The following is a 20789-nucleotide window of genomic DNA, read 5'->3' on the forward strand; positions in this document are numbered from 1 at the left end:
GTTTGGAGATTTTGACTTTCCCGAAAGAAAAAATCAATTCTCGAAACATACCTCGAGCAAAGTTGAGCACGGTTGAAACATACCGCGAGCACGGTCGAGCAGGGTCAAAACATAGCTCGATCACTGTCGAAAAATACCGATGGTCCCGCGGTAATCCGGAATAACGAAGAAAACGTTCTTCCAAATAGTTACATATTGGTTTAAAATTTTTGATTCAAATTGCAAACAAGTATTCTAAAAGTTGGAAAAAACAGCTCAAAAATGATTCAACTCACTGCAAATAAATATGTCATTCTGATAAAAAATCATCATAGGATGTTATCCCGGGTTGATCAAAAGTGCTAATCATTCAATTTTCATATATGAAAAAACGCTATTCATGCACTTTGATACAATTACAGAGTTACAGAAAATTGCATGAAAAGTCTATGGTTAGTGATTTTTTTTGTATATGGAAACTATATGACTACTTTTTTCAGTAAACCAAAAATTTTGATTTTTTTCTAAAATTTAAATTCTCAAATTATTTGAGTAACCGGTGGCAAAAACTTTGGTTACTCAAAAGTACAGTCACCATAGGTTTGAGCGTTTCGCAATTACTATGCATCGCAAAAGGCCTGAATTTTTGTCTTGATATAATGATATAAGGAAAATATCAATTTTTTAAAATCTGGCAAACTTTTAAAATCTGGAGGTCATCTTTCTAATTTTGAATTTTTAATTAATCATAAATTAATCAAGGCATACAAAAACATGCCATACAAACTATCAAAATAAATAAAAATCCTAATAATTTTTCAAAAATTTTATCCTGAGAAATGGCACAAAATCAATTTTTGTGAAATTTGTATGACTAGTATTTTTTGATAGACTTAGTTGGATTTTTATGAATTATGTTTCAAAGTTTTTCACCAAATTTTGGTGTTTCGATTATGTCGATCTACTTCCGGATGTTTCGAATTTTTGACCATCGAATCCATTTGATAAATCTTTGAGTTTGCTCAACGCAACTCAGATTGTTTGAACTTCCTTGGCCGAAATTTGGTATTTTCTACTGTGCTCGACCTATGTTTCGACTTTTTAGTGATAGTGGTTATGCATTGATTGTGTTAGGCTTTTGCGTTGTCTTTTCAACCAAAATTATGGCTCAGTGGTCTTATATGAGTCGCATCTTTTCGGCTGTCCTTATTCTTTGGCTTTTTGTATTTGGGATTAAAAAAATCACTCTGTCATTGAAAGCTCGGTTTCTAGTGAAGGTCCGTGAGACACCAATTTTGTAAGCAAAAGCTGTCCATTATAATATTTCATCAGTAGTGTGTCTGGTAGCATGGAGCTCCGTTTAATTTAAATCATGTTTTGCTCTAATAATAACTTTGATAGACCTGTAATATAGATAAAATGGTTGGGAATTTTTATGATGGTTTAACCCAAATTATTCCAAGGATGCTCTTCCATTATAATTGGTTTTAGTGATATGTTTATCTCTGAGGGTCATAACATTGGTATGAGCGTGGTTTTTTGTTGTGAATGTCTCGATTGACAACTCTTTTCTTTTTGAGTTCAACTTTCTTACCAATTCAATGTGGAGTCTGGTATTAAATGATGAAAGAAATTCTTTTGATTCTATCGAAGGATGTGGTTTATTTGGAGGAGTAGCGTTTTGTAGCCTCTCCTATCAGGCTTTTCACTACTGTTACTTCCTCTGGGTTTATACAAATTATGTAGGTGTGCAGGATTCACTGAATTTCTCAGATCTCTCCACATTTTGTTTCTGTAGGCATGAGAGTGATTCGGCCGTAATGTTTGCTCCCGTCGTCTGTCTTTGTACTGATGTACATTCTCAGAAAATCAAAAAAGCCTTCTTCACAGGTCCAGTGCTCAAGTAATTGTAAGTTTTTCGCACTTGTACTTGATTTTTTTCAGTTCCTGCGCAGAACATTTTGTTCACGAGTAAAGTTATTAGGACTATGGCGTTTTCATGATGATCTTTTCCATACAATCTTTTCCAATGCTGTTTACGTAAAATTGCGCCTGGTGAAGCTTTCAAATTTTTGTCGTCTATCAGTCAACTGTTGCATCATTTAATTCATAGGCAGACATCCAACGTGCACTGAGAATTTTCTTCTGTGCTAAAAATGGACCCGCAAAGTAGCAAGCAAATTTCGAGATGGTGAGTGCATATTTCTCTAGAGAGTTATGTCTTTGATTTTTTCCATGTCGCCTCTAATAGTCTGGTTTTTTCTCCTTGGCTTCATCCTGGGCAATCTCTTATGTCATCTGTCTACCCACTCGTATCAATCTTTTTATTTCCACTCTAGTAGTTCTTCTAGTCTTGAGGCTTCAATTATCTCCCAGCATTTTTCGGACTCCTTATTCGTTGCCTTCTGGTGGTTGCGAACAAGTTAGGTATTCTAGATAGACTCGGTTCAGCGCTTCTATTGAGACAGGCAACCTTTTTTTAGGTCTCTGATTAGTGGTTATCTGAAATTCTTCTTGTCTGACTTGATCCTCCTCACTAATAATTTCAGCATCTGTGTGATATCCTCGGTATCGTACTCCCTCATCGCAGTTCTATTTTTCTGATTTATTCCGAAAAAGTTCCCATCAAACGGCCTCACTGGATGGTTCTTTGGTCACGTGTACGCCACTTGCAGCTTTTATCTTTTTGGATCTTGATTTGGACTATGGCCGTTGGACAGTCGTGGCGTTGCCTTTCTCACTAGTCATAGTACACATTTTGTTTCTTTTTCTGTTGTTTTTGGCTGGTCCGTAATATCTAGCTCTTTGTCCGGAATGACTGCTTTTTGCTGCTCTTAATCGGCCTCGTCGTGTTTCGTTTGTCTGTTTTTATCTTATCTTACTGCTGTTTCATCTCATTTTTCGGTGTCGTATGATTTTCTCTAATTTACTCTCTTCTTTTTTCTGTGTCTCTAATTTAGTCATTTATTCCCGTAAGTTGTAGCACTGTTCGAATGGCTACCTCCCTTTGTTATAAATTTTGCGTACAATTTCATATCCCCGAGCTCTGACCGTGGTAATGATGTTAATTGTTTCATTTTTTGGGATGTGAACCATTAGTCATTTCATGTATTCTTGCGCTTCATCATCATTTTGTTTGAAACTCTCTCTGTTGCGTTGTGTTTGTCGCATTTTAAGGCTCGTGATCGTTTTTGTTCTGACTTTGTTTTTGATGTTCTTCGCACATTTGTACTTTTGTAGGTAATCATATAGTATGGGTAATTTAGAACAATTCACAAAACTAGTATGATCGGATAAAATTTTATTGCATCTTTTTTTTACAATTTGGCCGATAATTTTCACATTTTCCTCTATAATTATCAGAATACATAACAGCGAAGTCCTCAAATTTTTTATTCAATTCTAGTCATTATAACTTTTTTCAAATGCTTTTGTTTTCGTTTGATCAATTCTGAGAGTTTTTTCCGATCCAGCATATTACGTCGTGCGTTGCATCACTGATAATCAGGCTGAGCTATCCAATTTTTCTTAATTCTTTCTGTTCAATTGATCTCAACTCTTTTAATATTTGTCCGGCCTACTGATTGCTCCACCTTATTTTCACTTCGAAAAAAAACATCGTATTATTTCGTGCGACATATTCCCAAATTTTATACGTAGATCAGTGATTATTTTCAGCTCTGAACGTGGCAATGAAGTTAATTGTTTCATTTTTTGGGATGGGAATTTTAAGTCGTTTCATGTATTCTTGCGCTTAATCATAATTTTCTTTGAAACTCTCTCTGTTACGTTGTGTTTGTCGCATTTTAAGGCTCGCGATCGTTTTTTTTCTGTCCCTGTTTTTGATTTTCTTTACACATTTGTATTTTTGTAGGTAATCAAATATTACGGGTACTTCAATGTAAAGTTAGAACAATTCACAAAACTAGTATGATCAGATATAATTTTGTTGCTTCTTCTCTCACAATTTGGCCGATAAATTTCATATTTTCTTTTATAATTATCAGAATACATAACAAAAAAAATCTCAAATTTTCGCTTAGATTCAAGTCATTGTAGTTGTTTTCACACTAATTTTTGTTTTGGTTTGATCAATTCTGAGAACTTTTTTTCTACGATCCAGCATATTACGTCATGCGTTGCACAACTGATAATAAGGCTGAGCTATCCGGTATGACTTAATTTTTTCTGTTCAACTAATCTCAACACAATTATTATTTCTCCATCCTATTGATTGCGCCACCCCATTTTGTTCCAGGTCAATGGTTGGTTGAAACTCTGATTTTGATATTGTAAGACAATCAAAAAAATTTATTTGAACTTCCCTTTTTTTACATGAACTGTCCGGCAATTGATGATTTTTGTCTTTTTGATGTTTTTTTTTAAATGGGTGACTAATCTTCTGTATTTGAGACCCGAGTATAACGAGCGTAAATGATCTTTATCCATCTTGATTTTTCATGTTTGCTTCAACACACAAAACTACTTCTACTGGATCTAAGTATTTGCCTTTGTGGTGTTTACTTGTCGCTTCAGCTAGGCATTGCCTTTTATCATGCAAAATCACAACAAGTTGGCGTCTCCTCTTGATTGAGTATGCTGTTAGCTGCCAAACTTGGTGAACCATTTTCAATGTTTTGCATTCATGACAGCTTTTTGTTCTTGTGGCGAAAAAATTGTCGCTATGTTAATGCCTAAAAATCCGTCCATCATGTGTAAGATGATAAGTTTTGATCCTATTCTGAATTCATCCATTCTGTCAGATTGATTGTGACGCTTTTATTAAAAACGTTACTCCTCTAGGTGGTGGTTTAATTAGTCTTGAAAATTATTGTATTTTACACATTCACTACATATGTTACTGATTCATTTCGTTAATTTGTTCAGTAGAGCTTGATAAAACTTCTCGGACCAGATATTTTTTAATTCGAAAAAAAATTCGTAATAATTTGTGCGACGCAGGCCCAATTTTTATATGTAGATCAGTAATTCTTTTCAGGTATTGTTTTTGTGTTCATTCTTCTGTCAGTGAAGTGATGGTTTAATCGCTTCTTCTAATTATGCTCTTATATCTAGTTTCTTTCGAAACTCTATTTTTCTGTGACTATTTTTTTCAAGAAGTAGAAAAAAAGTTTTGTGTTTTTTTTCTCAGCATATTCACTCCAATATCTGTCTGTCTCTCCTTGAGTTTCTCCAAGTTTCTTTAATGCTTGAATTCTATAGTGCTGACTGGTGTATCATCATCTATGACATATATTTTGAAGATCAAAAAGGTTTGTTATTCACTTACTGGCAAAGCATAAGACACAAGGCTTTAACCCATAATGCAAAAAATTGTTCATTTTGTTATTTTCGGTGAACCATTTTCAATTTTGTTGCGTTAATGACAGCTTTTTGATTTTGTGGCGAAAAAATTGTCGCCTTGTTAAGGACTAAACTTCCATCCATCATGTGTAAGATGATAAGTTTTGCTCCTGTTCTGAATTCATCCATTCTGTCAGATTGATTGTGACGCTTTTATTAAAAAAGTTACTTCTCTAGGTGGTGGTTTAATTAGTCTTGAAAATTATTGCATTTCACACATTAACTACATATGTTCCTGATTCATTTCGTTAATTTGTTCAATCGAGCTTGATAAAACTTCTCGGACCAGATATTTTTTAATTCGAAAAAAAATTCGTAATAATTTGTGCGATGTAGGCCCAATTTTTATATGTAGATCAGTGATTCTTTTAAGGTTTGTTTTTGTGTTCAGTCTTCTGCCAGTGAAGTGATGATTTAATCGCTTCTTCTAATTATGCTCTTATCTCTATTTTCTTTAGAAACTCTATTTTTCTGTGACTTTTTTTTCAAGAAGTAGAAAAAAAAATTTGTGTTTTTTTTCTCAGCATATTCACTCCAATATCTGTCTGTCTCTCCTTGAGTTTCTCCAAGTTTCTTTAATGCCTGAATTTTATAGTACTGAGTGGTGTGTCATCATCTATGACATATATTTTGAAGATCAAAAAGGTTTGTTATTCACTCACTGGCAAAGCATAAGACACAAGGCTTTAACCCATAATGCAAAAATCGTTCATTTTGTTATTTTCGGTGAACCATTGTCAACTTTTTGCTTTCATGACAGCTTTTTGTTCTTGTGGCGAAAAAATTGTCGCTATGTTAATGCCTAAACGTCTATCTATCATGTGTAAGAGGATATACTTTGTTCCTGTTCTGAATTCATCCATTCTGTCAGATTGATTGTGACGCTTTTATTAAAAAAGTTACTCCTCTAGGTGGTGGTTTAATTAGTCTTGAAAATTATTGCATTTCACACATTAACTACATATGTTCCTGATTCATTTCGTTAATTTGTTCAATCGAGCTTGATAAAACTTCTCGGACCAGATATTTTTTAATTCGAAAAAAAATTCGTAATAATTTGTGCGATGTAGGCCCAATTTTTATATGTAGATCAGTGATTCTTTTAAGGTTTGTTTTTGTGTTCAGTCTTCTGCCAGTGAAGTGATGATTTAATCGCTTCTTCTAATTATGCTCTTATCTCTATTTTCTTTAGAAACTCTATTTTTCTTTGACTTTTTTTTCAAGAAGTAGAAAAAAAAATTTGTGTTTTTTTTCTCAGCATATTCACTCCAATATCTGTCTGTCTCTCCTTGAGTTTCTCCAAGTTTCTTTAATGCTTGAATTTTATAGTGCTGAGTGGTGTGTCATCATCTATGACATATATTTTGAAGATCAAAAAGGTTTGTTATTCACTCACTGGCAAAGCATAAGACACAAGGCTTTAACCCATAATGCAAAAATCGTTCATTTTGTTATTTTCGGTGAACCATTTTCAACTTTTTGCTTTCATGACAGCTTTTTGTTCTTGTGGCGAAAAAATTGTCGCTATGTTAATGCCTAAACGTCCATCTATCATGTGTAAGAGGATATACTTTGTTCCTGTTCTGAATTCATCCATTCTGTCAGATTGATTGTGACGCTTTTATTAAAAAAGTTACTCCTCTAGGTGGTGGTTTAATTAGTCTTGAAAATTATTGTTTTTTACATATTCACTACATATGTTACTGATTCATTTCGTTAATTTGTTCAATCGAGCCTGGTAAAACTTCTCGGACCAGATATTTTTTAATTTGAAAATAAATTCGTAATAATTTGTGCGACGCAGGCCCAATTTTTATATATAGATCAGTGATTCTTTTAAGGTTTCTTTTTGTGTTCATTCTTCTGTCAGTGAAGTGAGGATTTAATCGCAGCTTCTAATTATGCTTTTATCTCTAGTTTGTTTCGAAACTCTATTTTTCTGTGACTATTTTTTCAAGAAGTAGAAAAAAAGTTTTGTGTTTTTTTTCTCAGCATATTCACTCCAATATCTGTCTGTCTCTCCTTGAGTTTCTCCAAGTTTCTTTAATGCTTGAATTCTATAGTGCTGACTGGTGAATCATCATATATGACATATATTTTGAAGATCAAAAAGGTTTGTTATTCACTTACTAGCAAAGCATAAGACACAAGGCTTTAACCCATAATGCAAAAAATTGTTCATTTTGTTATTTTCGGTGAACCATTTTCAATTTTGTTGCGTTAACGACAGCTTTTTGATTTTGTGGCAAAAAAATTGTCGCCCTGTTAATGACTAAACTTCCATCCATCATGTGTAAGATGATAAGTTTTGCTCCTGTTCTGAATTCATCCATTCTGTCAGATTGATTGTGACGCTTTTATTAAAAAAATACTTCTCTAGGTGGTGGTTTAATTAGTCTTGAAAATTATTGCATTTCACACATTCAATACATATGTTACTGATTCATTTCGTTAATTTGTTCAATCGAGCTTGATAAAACTTCTCGGACCAGATATTTTTTAATTCGAAAAAAAATTCGTAATAATTTGTGCGACGTAGGCCCAATTTTTATATGTAGATCAGTGATTCTTTTAAGGTTTGTTTTTGTGTTCATTCTTCTGCCAGTGAAGTGATGATTTAATCGCTTCTTCTAATTATGCTCTTATCTCTAGTTTCTTTGGAAAATCTATTTTTCTGTGACTTTTTTTTCAAGAAGTAGAAAAAAAGTTTTGTGTTTTTTTTTCTCAGCATATTCACTCCAATATCTGTCTGTCTCTCCTTGAGTTTCTCCAAGTTTCTTTAATGCGTGAATTCTATAGTGCTGACTGTTGTATCATCATATATGACATATATTTTGAAGATCAAAAAGGTTTGTTATTCACTTACTAGCAAAGCATAAGACACAAGGCTTTAACCCATAATGCAAAAAATTGTTCATTTTGTTATTTTCGGTGAACCATTTTCAATTTTGTTGCGTTAACGACAGCTTTTTGATTTTGTGGCGAAAAAATTGTCGCCTTGTTAATGACTAAACTTCCATCCATCATGTGTAAGATGATAAGTTTTGCTCCTGTTCTGAATTCATCCATTCTGTCAGATTGATTGTGACGCTTTTATTAAAAAAGTTACTTCTCTAGGTGGTGGTTTAATTAGTCTTGAAAATTATTGCATTTCACACATTCACTACATATGTTCCTGATTCATTTCGTTAATTTGTTCAATCGAGCTTGATATAACTTCTCGGACCAGATATTTTTTAATTCGAAAAAAAATTCGTAATAATTTGTGCGACGTAGGCCCAATTTTTATATGTAGATCAGTGATTCTTTTAAGGTTTGTTTTTGTGTTCATTCTTCTGCCAGTGAAGTGATGATTTAATCGCTTCTTCTAATTATGCTCTTATCTCTAGTTTTTTTAGAAAATCTATTTTTCTGTGACTTTTTTTTCAAGAAGTAGAAAAAAATTTTGTGTTTTTTTTTCTCAGCATATTCACTCCAATATCTGTCTGTCTCTCCTTGAGTTTCTCCAAGTTTCTTTAATGCGTGAATTCTATAGTGCTGACTGTTGTATCATCATATATGACATATATTTTGAAGATCAAAAAGGTTTGTTATTCACTTACTAGCAAAGCATAAGACACAAGGCTTTAACCCATAATGCAAAAAATTGTTCATTTTGTTATTTTCGGTGAACCATTTTCAATTTTGTTGCGTTAACGACAGCTTTTTGATTTTGTGGCGAAAAAATTGTCGCCTTGTTAATGACTAAACTTCCATCCATCATGTGTAAGATGATAAGTTTTGCTCCTGTTCTGAATTCATCCATTCTGTCAGATTGATTGTGACGCTTTTATTAAAAAAGTTACTTCTCTAGGTGGTGGTTTAATTAGTCTTGAAAATTATTGCATTTCACACATTCACTACATATGTTACTGATTCATTTCGTTAATTTGTTCAATCGAGCTTGATATAACTTCTCGGACCAGATATTTTTTAATTCGAAAAAAAATTCGTAATAATTTGTGCGACGTAGGCCCAATTTTTATATGTAGATCAGTGATTCTTTTAAGGTTTGTTTTTGTGTTCATTCTTCTGCCAGTGAAGTGATGATTTAATCGCTTCTTCTAATTATGCTCTTATCTCTAGTTTTTTTAGAAAATCTATTTTTCTGTGACTTTTTTTTCAAGAAGTAGAAAAAAATTTTGTGTTTTTTTTTCTCAGCATATTCACTCCAATATCTGTCTGTCTCTCCTTGAGTTTCTCCAAGTTTCTTTAATGCTTGAATTCTATAGTGCTGACTGTTGTATCATCATATATGACATATATTTTGAAGATCAAAAAGGTTTGTTATTCACTTACTAGCAAAGCATAAGACACAAGGCTTTAACCCATAATGCAAAAAATTGTTCTTTTTGTTATTTTCGGTGAACCATTTTCAATTTTGTTGCGTTAACGACAGCTTTTTGATTTTGTGGCGAAAAAATTGTCGCCTTGTTAATGACTAAACTTCCATCCATCATGTGTAAGATGATAAGTTTTGCTCCTGTTCTGAATTCATCCATTCTGTCAGATTGATTGTGACGCTTTTATTAAAAAAGTTACTTCTCTAGGTGGTGGTTTAATTAGTCTTGAAAATTATTGCATTTCACACATTCACTACATATGTTACTGATTCATTTCGTTAATTTGTTCAATCGAGCTTGATAAAACTTCTCGGACCAGATATTTTTTAATTCGAAAAAAAATTCGTAATAATTTGTGCGACGTAGGCCCAATTTTTATATGTAGATCAGTGATTCTTTTAAGGTTTGTTTTTGTGTTCATTCTTCTGCCAGTGAAGTGATGATTTAATCGCTTCTTCTAATTATGCTCTTATCTCTAGTTTCTTTAGAAAATCTATTTTTCTGTGACTTTTTTTTCAAGAAGTAGAAAAAAATTTTGTGTTTTTTTTTCTCAGCATATTCACTCCAATATCTGTCTGTCTCTCCTTGAGTTTCTCCAAGTTTCTTTAATGCTTGAATTTTATAGTGCTGAGTGGTGTGTCATCATCTATGACATATATTTCGAAGATCAAAAAGGTTTGTTATTCACTCACTGGCAAAGCATAAGACACAAGGCTTTAACCCATAATGCAAAAATCGTTCATTTTGTTATTTTCGGTGAACCATTTTCAAGTTTTTGCTTTCATGACAGCTTTTTGTTCTTGTGGCAAAAAAATTGTCGCTATGTTAATGCCTAAACGTCCATCTATCATGTGTAAGATGATAAACTTTGTTCCTGTTCTGAATTCATCCATTCTCTCAGATTGATTGTGACGCTTTTATTAAAAAAGTTACTCCTCTAGGTGGTGGTTTAATTAGTCTTAAAAATTATTTTTTTTTACACATTCACTACATATTATACTTATTCATTTCGTTAATTTGTTCAATCGAGCTTGGTAAAAATTCTCGGACCAGATATTTTTTAATTCGAAAATAAATTCGTAATAATTTGTGCGACGCAGGCCCAATTTTTATATGTAGATCAGTGTTTCTTTTAAGGTTTCTTTTTTTGTTCATTCTTCTGCCAGTGAAGTGATGATTTAATCCCTTCTTCCAGCTATGCTCTGATCTCTAGTTTCTTTAGAAACTCTATTTTTCTGTGACTTTTTTTTTCAAGAAGTAGAAAAAAATTTTGTGTTTTTTCTCAGCATATTCACTCCAATATCTGTCTGTCTCTCCTTGAGTTTCTCCAAGTTTCTTTAATGCTTGAGTTCTATAGTGCTGAGTGGTGTGTCATCATCGATGACATATTTTTTGAAGATCAAAAAGGTTTGTTATTCACTTACTGGCAAAGCATAAGACACAAGGCTTTAACCCATAATGCAAAAATTTTTCATTTTGTTATTTTCGGTGAACCATTTTCACCTTTTTGCGTTCATGACAGCTTTTTGTTCTTGTGGCGAAAAAATTTTCGCTATGTTAATGCCTAAACTTCCATCCATCATGTGTAAGATGATAAGTTTTGCTCCTGTTCTGAATTCATCCATTCTGTCAGATTGATTGTGACGCTAAAAAGTTACTCCTCTAGGTGGTGGTTTAATTAGACTTGAAAATTATTGCTTTTTACACATTCACTACATATGTTACTGATTCATTTCGTTAATTTGTTCAATCGAGCTTGATAAAACTTCTCGGACTAGATGTTTTTTAATTCAAAAAAATTTCGTAATAATTTGTGCGACGCAGGCCCAATTTTTATATGTAGATCAGTGATTTTTTTTTAGGTTTTTTTGTTCATTCTTCTGCTAGTGAAGTGATGATTTTATCGCTTCTTCTAATTATGCTCTTATTTCTAGTTTCTTTAGAAACTCTATTTTTTGTGACAATTTTTTTCAAGAAGTAGAAAAAAAGTTTTGTGTTTTTTTTTCTCAGCATATTCACTCCAATATCTGTGTGTCTCTGCTTGAGTTTCTCCAAGTTTCTTTAATGGTTGAATTCTATAGCGCTGAGTGGTGTGTCATCATCTATGACATATATTTTGAAGATCAAAAAGGTTTGTTATTCTTTTACTGGCAAAGCATAAGACACAAGGCTTTAACCCATAATGCAAAAATTGTTCATTTTGTTATTTTCGGTGAACTATTTTAAACTTTTTGCTTTCATGACAGCTTTTCGTTCTTGTGGCAAAAAAACTGTCGCTATGTTAATGCCTAAACAAACATCCATCATGTGTAAGATGATAAGTTTGGTCCTGTTCTGAATTCATCCATTCTGTCAGATTGATTATGACGCTTTTATTAAAAAGTTACTCCTCTAGGTGGTGGTTTAAATAGTCTCGAAAATTATTATTTTTTACACATTCACTACATATGTTACTGATTCATTTCGTTAATTTGTTCAGTCGAGCTTGATAAAACTTCCCGGACCAGATATCTTTTAATTCGAAAAAAAGCTCGTAATAATTTGTGCGACGCAGCCCCAATTTTTATATGTAGATCAGTGATTCTTTTCAGGTTTGTTTTTGTGTTCATTCTTCTGCCAAAGAAGTGTTGATTTAGTCGCTTCTTCTAATTGTGCTCTTATCTCTAGTTTCTTTAGAAACTCTATTTTTCAGTGACTATTTTTTTCAAGAAGTAGAAAAAAAGTTTTTTTTTTTCTCAGCATATTCACTCCAATATCTGTCTGTCTCTCCTTGAGTTTCTCCAAGTTTCTTTAATGCTTGATTTCTATAGTGCTGAGTGGTGTGTCATCATCTATGACATATATTTTGAAGATCAAAAAGGTTTGTTATTCACTTACTGGCAAAGCATAAGACACAAGGCTTTAACCCATATTGCAAAAATTGTTCATTTTGTTATTTTCGATTTTGTATTTCCCTAAAATTTGTGGGATCAAGTGATTTTCCAATATCCGTTTAAGTATTTTATAAATTCTATTGCTTTGTCATTCTTTGTTTCTAGTTTTTCCCGAAAAAAAAAGAATTTCGTTGACATACTAACAGGGATATACGTTTTTATTTCTTCTTCCATTTTTTTCCTTTTCTGAAGTCTAATTTCAGATAGTGTATGTAGTATGTTGATGGTTCTTTTCTTTTCACTTTTGTTCTTTTTATTGAGAGATCTAGTTGATCTCTTGGCATCTTCTGCCATACGCATTGCATTGTGAAATCAGAACTGAAAAATCCTTTGTAAATTTATAATTTATGCATTTCGAGCAAATTGAGTTTTAATTTTTTGATGTTTTTACAGTAAACAATTACGTTTAGATAATCTGGCGGTAAAAAAAAAATTCCGATTAATTTCACAGACAGTTTTTTTCGAAATAGGTTTCTTTTTCAACTGTGTTAAAAAGGTTTCAAAAACTCTTAGAAGACCCGTCAAGTTTTTGGTTTTCATGCGCTACTTTTGCGGTTTCAATGTTAATCTTATGCTTAGATAAACGTATTTTGGCAGTCTCCAACTTGAGACGTTGCTGAATACCTGCTAGTAGCTAGCAGAAGCTATCAAACACACACAAAAAATCAAAAATAGCAAAATTGATGTCAGAATCATTGATTTTTTAGATCTGAAATAACCAAGAAAAACTGAATTTCGGATCTGAAGTTTAGAATATTTTAGAAAATTTACTGGATACGGGTCTTGCAAGATCTTGAAATTTTACCCTTATTTGCAAGAATCTTGCAAAACTTTTCAGGATAACCTCCCTCGATCGATTAGGGCATAATCTGGTAAATATTCGAAACATATGCACTGAAAATTCTGCAAAAAACACTGATATTTTTGGCAAAAATTTACGGTTGGTTTTATTGAGGGTATGTGGGCTATGCATAAAAAAGACTTGGGTTAAATTGGAAAATGAGTTATTGCATTAGGTTAAAATTTGAAAACAAATCTTATAGAAATGAAAAAGGAGTAGCCATGTATTGAAAAAGGAGTAGCTATATTGTGGCTGAAAAAAATAGTTATAATTTGTAGTAAATTAGCTTATTTGTCACTTCTTTATTTTCAGAGAAAACAATTTTACTGCAACGCAAACTTTTTTGATGAAAAGAAATATTTTTTTGATGAAAAGAATTTTTTTTTGATGAAAAGAAAGATTCTGCTACCATTAGTTCCATATAGAAGCGAGTTGAGATAGATTGTGCTTAAAGCGAACTTTTTCAAATTATATCCTCGAAAAAAAATTGAGATCTTCCGATTTGTTTAGTAAAATTTTGTTAGCCTTCATTGGTTCGCTAAAAGACGTATAAGCAAGTTTTGATTTCCCGCTGAATGAATTTTGCAACAAATTCGCTCTGAAGCTGAGGACTACACAAGAGGTTGGTAAATTTTTCATCGTACTTAATATTATAAGAAAACTTAAAACGAGATAATTAAATGAAAATGCGAATCCCAAGGATATTTGATAATAACACCTTCTAATGATATTTCTTGGGATACTATTTTTGCTCCACCTAAACGATTGAACAAAAATCCTTGAGCGAAGTTCGAATTTCACTTGTTTTTTTCAGCTGCATTGAAAACAGCATTCTGATTTTTATAACCAACTTTTGACCGCTCCTCCGATTCAACTTGCCCCGTTTCCTTTGCCATCATAACTAAATTCGCCACTCAGACAAAAGCTTTGCCTTAATTTGACACTCAGTTGAAGTTTTATTGTGATTTCATTAACGTTTCCCATTAGTTAAAGAGAGGTCATTAAATTTGGAAGTAGAGTTATTATAAAATATAAACTAACTTGAGTGATGACCACTGCCATTTTTTTTATTCCTTCGCCTCGAAATTGGCGCCTCATCGTTTTCTTCTTCTTGGACTCTTTGCTGATTAGTTCTGCGATAAGAAAAAGTCAATTTTAATTGAAACATGAGAAAATAAAAACATTTTAATGACTTTTCCCGTTCAAAAGTAGGAATCCTGCTCACCTTGAATTGGTCGTTTTATGTTGGTAGGAAATTTTACGATTTCCACTGAATGCAAGTGGAGGCAAATCCATTTGAAAAAAATAAAGCAGATTATTTCTTTTAGGATTATTTAATACAAAATTTGTTTGTATAAATAATCGTAAGCCAAGCTCAATGATCGTAATCGTCAGCCATGAACTTAATGAATGATCAAAGCAATAAAACAAAGGTCTGTTCTAGATACCGTTTTTCAAATAAATGATTTTAAAAACCGTAGTTTCAATTAATTTTGATTCAAATCAGTACAAAATCACTTATAGTTCTGATATTTCACTTCCCAACTTTAAGCATTGATGGATTTTTCGCTTCGGATTTATGTTTTATTTAATAGACTTGAAAGCAGAAATAATGCGAAATTTTCAACGCACACAAGCAAAAGTAAGGGGGAAGCACAATACAGAATTAATTAAATATTAACAGGTGTTCTGCCAAAACAAAGATTTATCGTTTCCTTTTTGATTGGTACTTATTCTAATTATTAATTAATTAGAATAATCTCTCGCTCAAAATTGTGGTGCCTTCAAGGTTTCAAATATGTCCAAACGTTATTTCCCGATATCAAAAATAATTTTAACAACGTTCACTAGCGACACAACATGGTCGAGGCCGACACCGTTAAGGAAATGCGCAAGCACATCGACCTATGCTACAGTCAAAAACAACGCGAACAATTTTCAACGCGGCTGATTCCAGAAAAAAATATATACTTTGAACTCATCGATCACAATGAAAAACAATTGCACAAAGTTATTGCTATTTTAAAGAATTTTGTTCATGTCTAGAAATTTTTTATATTTCTCCTTCACAATATTTCAATATACAGTTCAATATATACTGGAGAAAAACTAATGCAACCAAATAACTTTCAAAATCGAAAAAACCTAGGAAACCTTGTGAGTATTAAATCTTTTCATTCTTTTTGTGAAAAAAAAAACACCTTAGAAATTCAATTTTTCGCAGAATCAATTGACACAGGAAAAACTGAAATTGAATTGTGGAAAACTTGAACATGATCCACTATTATCAAAGACGGAACAAATTTTTGAACATTTTGATTCGGATATACCAAATCACTGAAAGTTTTCATTTCACTTGTTGTTGAGAGATATCAATTTCAGTCGATTTTTTTGCGTGGTTTCAAAATGTTTTTTTTTCCAATTAGAGCTTCGACAAATGAGCTTATTATAATTGTTTTATATTTTATAACTTTTTTTATGACTAACTCTGAAAAAATGAGTGCATAACAATTTACGGACAAAAACTAACGTAGCAGCAAACAATTTTTTCCACGTTTCAAAGAGTTTCATTTCCTTTTTATTTTTATTTTCTCTAAATGCGTAATCAAATGTTCCTTTGTTGCAGCTAACTCTATTTAATGTACAGATAAAAATGTTGGTTAAAACTGAATTAATCTCAAAGATAAAACATCAAAAAGTGAGAGATTATTCTCTCCGACGGAGAAAATCAACGTATCAAGGTCATAGAATGAATACCAGTTAAATAAATAGCAATTATTTTAAAGGTATGACTAAAATACTGCAATTCACAACATTCCACTTAATAGAAAAAAAAATTAAGCTTAATTAAAGGCAACTGGCCCTTTTCTCCTCCTGAAGGAATCTGAAGAAAAATTTTAAGACTAATAAGTTACGAGATACTCGAGTACGTATTTCTGGCACGTACGGTTAATGCTCAGTAAAATAAGCAGTTAAACTAGATTCAGGCATAGTATGGCATGAAGGATTCGGCGAAATTTACCATCAAAAACTACTTTAATAGCAATTGAGTGATAAAGTTAACTGACACTGAAAATGCACTAAAGTTACGTAAATAACGACTAAGTGATATAATTAATTAACACTGAATATTCACTAAGGTTTCTTAGACCAAATGAGAAAGTAATAAGTACTCCGACAATAATGAAGTTTTAAGAAAGTTTTCAATTTTAATTTTTTTCTTCTTCGATAAAACTTTCTAGTTCGGCGTTAAAAAGTTCGCTGTCCAAATCTTCTATTTCGTTGAAACTGTTCAGGGCCTCTCTTAGTGACTGATCTGTTGAAGAAAGAGAAATTGTGTCCGTTGATGAGGAGTCTGAGGCATTGGCTGAATTTTTCGGAGATAGAATCGTAAAAATAGGAGTTCTCTTACCCGAAGGAATTGGAGTGTGGATTTTTTTTGTCAGAAATTGTTTGTTCGTTACTATCTATCGGAATCGCGTTTGATGCTGAGTCAGGCTGGCCGTCTTTGCTATCTATAAAATCTGTGTACACCCTTTTACCATAAAATTGGGGAGGTCCTAAATTTCGGCGGCTCGAGGGTCGGAGTTTAAATTCATTACCGGTGGTAGTGTTTTCCTCCGTACAAGGTTCATGAGCAGCTGTGCTATCATCTGAGGAATCAGCAATCTCGTAGATTGGGAAGTCGACCGATGTGTCTTTCTCTGATTTCTGCCGTAAATCCGACGGATTCTTGGTCTCCGAGACCGATGGGAGTTGTGAGGTTGAGTTTTTCTGTTACTCTGAGTTATTTTAGGGTCTGGAGAAGGGATAGAGGATTCTTGTTGTCTAATACTATCCGAAATTATAAGTTCTCTGATCACTCCCAGTCGCTAAAATCTGATGTGTCTGACCGAATCATCATTGATTCATCACATGCTAAGTAACTTGCGTTTGATGTTTGTACTTTATTGCGTGTTTGTCTGCTTTTGGCGGGATTGGTTGAGGAGTTAGACACTCTCGTCCTTGTGTTGTTGTCTGATGTAGCTGACTCCGTCCGTAATCTAGTCTTCGGACCGGTTTTCCTCGTAGGTTGGGATTTTGCTTTGGTAATCCGCTTTGAACCTGCTTAAAAATCAGGGCTAGGAAAGAATGGAAAAGAGATGTTTCCTCTGAAAGACCGTGTAGTCGATGAATTTGATTCCGGAATTACGATGTCAGATTTTCTGATGATTTTTCCGTCAGACAGTTCTACCGTAGTTTTTGATGAGTTTATATTTTTTGGTTGAGTTCTTTGTAGAAATGGTTTCCATTTATGCTTTCCTTAGTTTTCCAGAGTATTTTACCTTTGAAAGGACTTTGCAGAGGCAAACGGGATGAAGAAGGCTTCGAAGGTGAGGGATAGTCCGACTCGTACCCTTTCTCCAATGGGGACTGGTTTTTCTTTTGGATCTTGGTGTCCAAGTATCCGTCCTCGACTCTGTCGTCTAATTTCCAGTCTAGTGCTCGTTTTTTTGCTTAAGATGGATTTACCGTTGTCTGAAACTCCATCGGATAAATTATTACAAACCAGTTGTTTCCAGATCGTATTAGGTTTTCTACTGAAGTGTAATTCGAAAGGGGAGTATTTTACTTTCGATTGAATAGAAGAGCAAAGATTCCATATAATTTTTGAGAAAACTTTTTCTAAACTAGGTTTTTAGTGTTCGAATGCCTTTGCTAAAAATTTAATTTTTACAAAATGTACAAGATTTTCTACAAGGCCGTTAGGGCGAGGGTCGCCAACTGTACAAAATAAAAATTTAATGTCATTAGTATCGCAAAAAAAAATTGAAATCCTGACCAGTGAAACAGGAAGCACGTGATCAACGCGGAAAGATATTGGAATGCCGTGAAGGCAAAATTAATCCTGAAGAAATTCGATTACTGTGAAATATGCGATTAATGCGATTACTTTGAAGAGGTGGAAGATGTTTGCCTAGCCGATGGAAATTTCGAGAATCTGTCGAAGCATAGTAAAAGGTATTATTTCTTTCCCCAACTGATATCCAATGGGCCAGCAAAATCAAGATTTAATTCCTCATTAGGTTCGGATAATGGCAATAATGCGCTGATTTGAGTACTAGGGACAAGGTTTTTTGTAATCTTACCAGTTTGTGTGCATTGCGAATAATTTATCCCGTGGAAGTAGATCTAACGATTCATGTGAGGCCACCATATACACTGTACTAGATATTTCATTCCGAATTGTCCTGAATGGGTCTCATGTAGAGTCTTCACGACCGCGTTTCTTAAAGTAAAAGGGATTACGAGTTTTCCAACCAAGTATAATAATACGTCGGATTCTTGAAGGTCCTTAATGATTTGGTTTCAATAGTGAGAATTCGCATTAATCTTATCTATTTTATTTTGGAGCGCTTTGGTGATGGGACTCAATATTGGGTCTTACTCTGTTAATAGGGCTACCAACTTGGCATTGAATAACGTGTTTAAGACCAAAGGGCGTTCAGGCAGCCTCAATTTTTAACGATATTTAGTCACTATTTTTTCATGTTCAGATAATATGGGAAATTCGACTGTGACTTCACCGGAAGTAGATGGATTAATTATATTTTGATTATTGGAGACATTTACTGTATTTTTTCACAGTTTCAAGATCCTGTGGACTAATAATTAAACTACGATTAAGAAATAAAAACTGTGAAAAAGCAGAATTTGATAAAAAAATTTTGTGGAATCAATGTTCGAGAAATCCGAAGCAATACATTTAGAGTTACAAAGTTCAGTTCTAGAATGTTTGAGATTGCAAATTGGAAGAGTCGAGTCAATGAATTTATGGACTGAAGTGATAACATAATTACGTAATCTTTCGTAACTGAACCAATAGCGTTACAGTTCATTTTTCCGCTATCCGTTGGATTTATAGCTTGGTTAATTTTCTTGATTGTAGCAACTACAAATTCTTCGTCGTAATGTGATGGGGAAATTGCTTTTGGTGAGGTATATTAAGTCAGAAAAATTAAGTCAGAAAAACCCATTTTTTTCAAGGCTAAGTGTTTTATTGTAAAATAAAACGGTAGAAGCCGATCAACCCAATTTGTTAGGTGACTATGATATGTTTTAATTCCATGATTATGTGAGAGTGCAGAGAGGAAGGCTTTGTGATCTCTAATAGATTCAAATTCCGAGCCATAAAGGTAATTTTTATATGGTTCGACAGCCCAGACAACTCCATTTGTGGAATTTTTGGATTTGTGTGGATTTAAAAATCTTGAAGCAAAAATAACTGTTTTCTAGTTGTTCCCGTGGAGTTGTTCTAGCGAAGCACCAATTTCATTATGTGATGCATCTGTTTTTACACTCGTATTTCGCTTAACGTCGAAAAGAGTGTTTTCAGTAAAATTGAATATTTCTGATTTTATCTTCTCGAAAGTCTTTTTATGTTCTTCGTTCCATAAAATATTGATTTCTTGTTTAGTTAAAGTACTAAGGGATTTCCGAGCGATGCTATCTTTGGGACAAATTTATTATATTGATTTGTTGAACCAAAGAATGATCTTAGTTCCTTTAAGTTTTTCGGAATTGGAATGTCTTTAATGGCCTTGGTTTTGTCGATTAGAGGGGCGATTTCTGTTTTAGATATTTTAAATCCGAGCCAATCTATGTTTTTTGAAAGAGATTACATTTTGACCATTTGACAGCAAAATTGTAATTGTCTAAAATCGATAAAATTTTGCCAAGAATATTTTTGTGTTCTGAAAAACTTTCTTTAGAAGCAACTAAAACGTCGTCCAGGTAATAATTTGTAAAAGGAATGTTGGGTCCGTGACTCTCTGAAACTCGTTATCACAAAGTCCGTAAAAACCTGTTAAAAATTGATATATGCCGGTTATGCCTCCGCCTACCAAGCTAAAATTGCGCTGACTACTGGTAAGATGTCTAAAGAAAGTTGACTTTAGGCGCTCTTTGAGTCTAGTTTGGTAAACCTAATTTGTGTATATTAAGCATTTGATATTTGTTCTTGTAAAATTGTTATTTAAATAATTTCGAACCGAATGCTAGTTTGATCGATTTGACCATTTGTAAGGTGATAGCGATTGAATTTATAAATCTATCCTCGTCGCAATTTTGTAGTTTTTTGATATTTTCTTCGGATTTGAGTCGGTTTAGTTCTGTTTTTACCGTCTCGAGTAAATTTAGGGGAACACGTCTACCTTTTAGTTGTATTGGACTCAGAGGCTCATGGAAAAAGGTGATTTTTGTCTGATTTTAAATTTTTCTAATCCGAAGGATTAGTTGTTTAAAAGTCTT

General features: G+C 33.1%; 1 protein-coding gene across 1 annotated transcript in view; it reads right to left on the reverse strand.

Annotated features, from left to right (window-relative positions):
• The window catches only part of LOC134843542 (gamma-aminobutyric acid receptor subunit pi-like), a 69465-nt gene extending 54336 nt beyond the window's left edge, over positions 1-15129 (reverse strand). The window contains exons 1-2 of the mRNA XM_063859688.1: positions 14725-15129; positions 14541-14632 (exon numbers count right to left, since the gene is read on the reverse strand). Of these exons, the coding sequence (XP_063715758.1) occupies positions 14541-14632; positions 14725-14795 (163 nt within the window). The 5' untranslated portion in view covers positions 14796-15129. The remainder of the gene's footprint in view (positions 1-14540; positions 14633-14724) is intronic.
• Between the last annotated feature and the right edge of the window lie 5660 nt (positions 15130-20789).

The sequence above is a fragment of the Symsagittifera roscoffensis genome, chromosome 1 (assembly GCF_963678635.1).
Source record: "Symsagittifera roscoffensis chromosome 1, txSymRosc1.1, whole genome shotgun sequence".
In the NCBI taxonomy this organism is placed as follows: Eukaryota; Metazoa; Xenacoelomorpha; order Acoela; family Convolutidae; genus Symsagittifera; species Symsagittifera roscoffensis.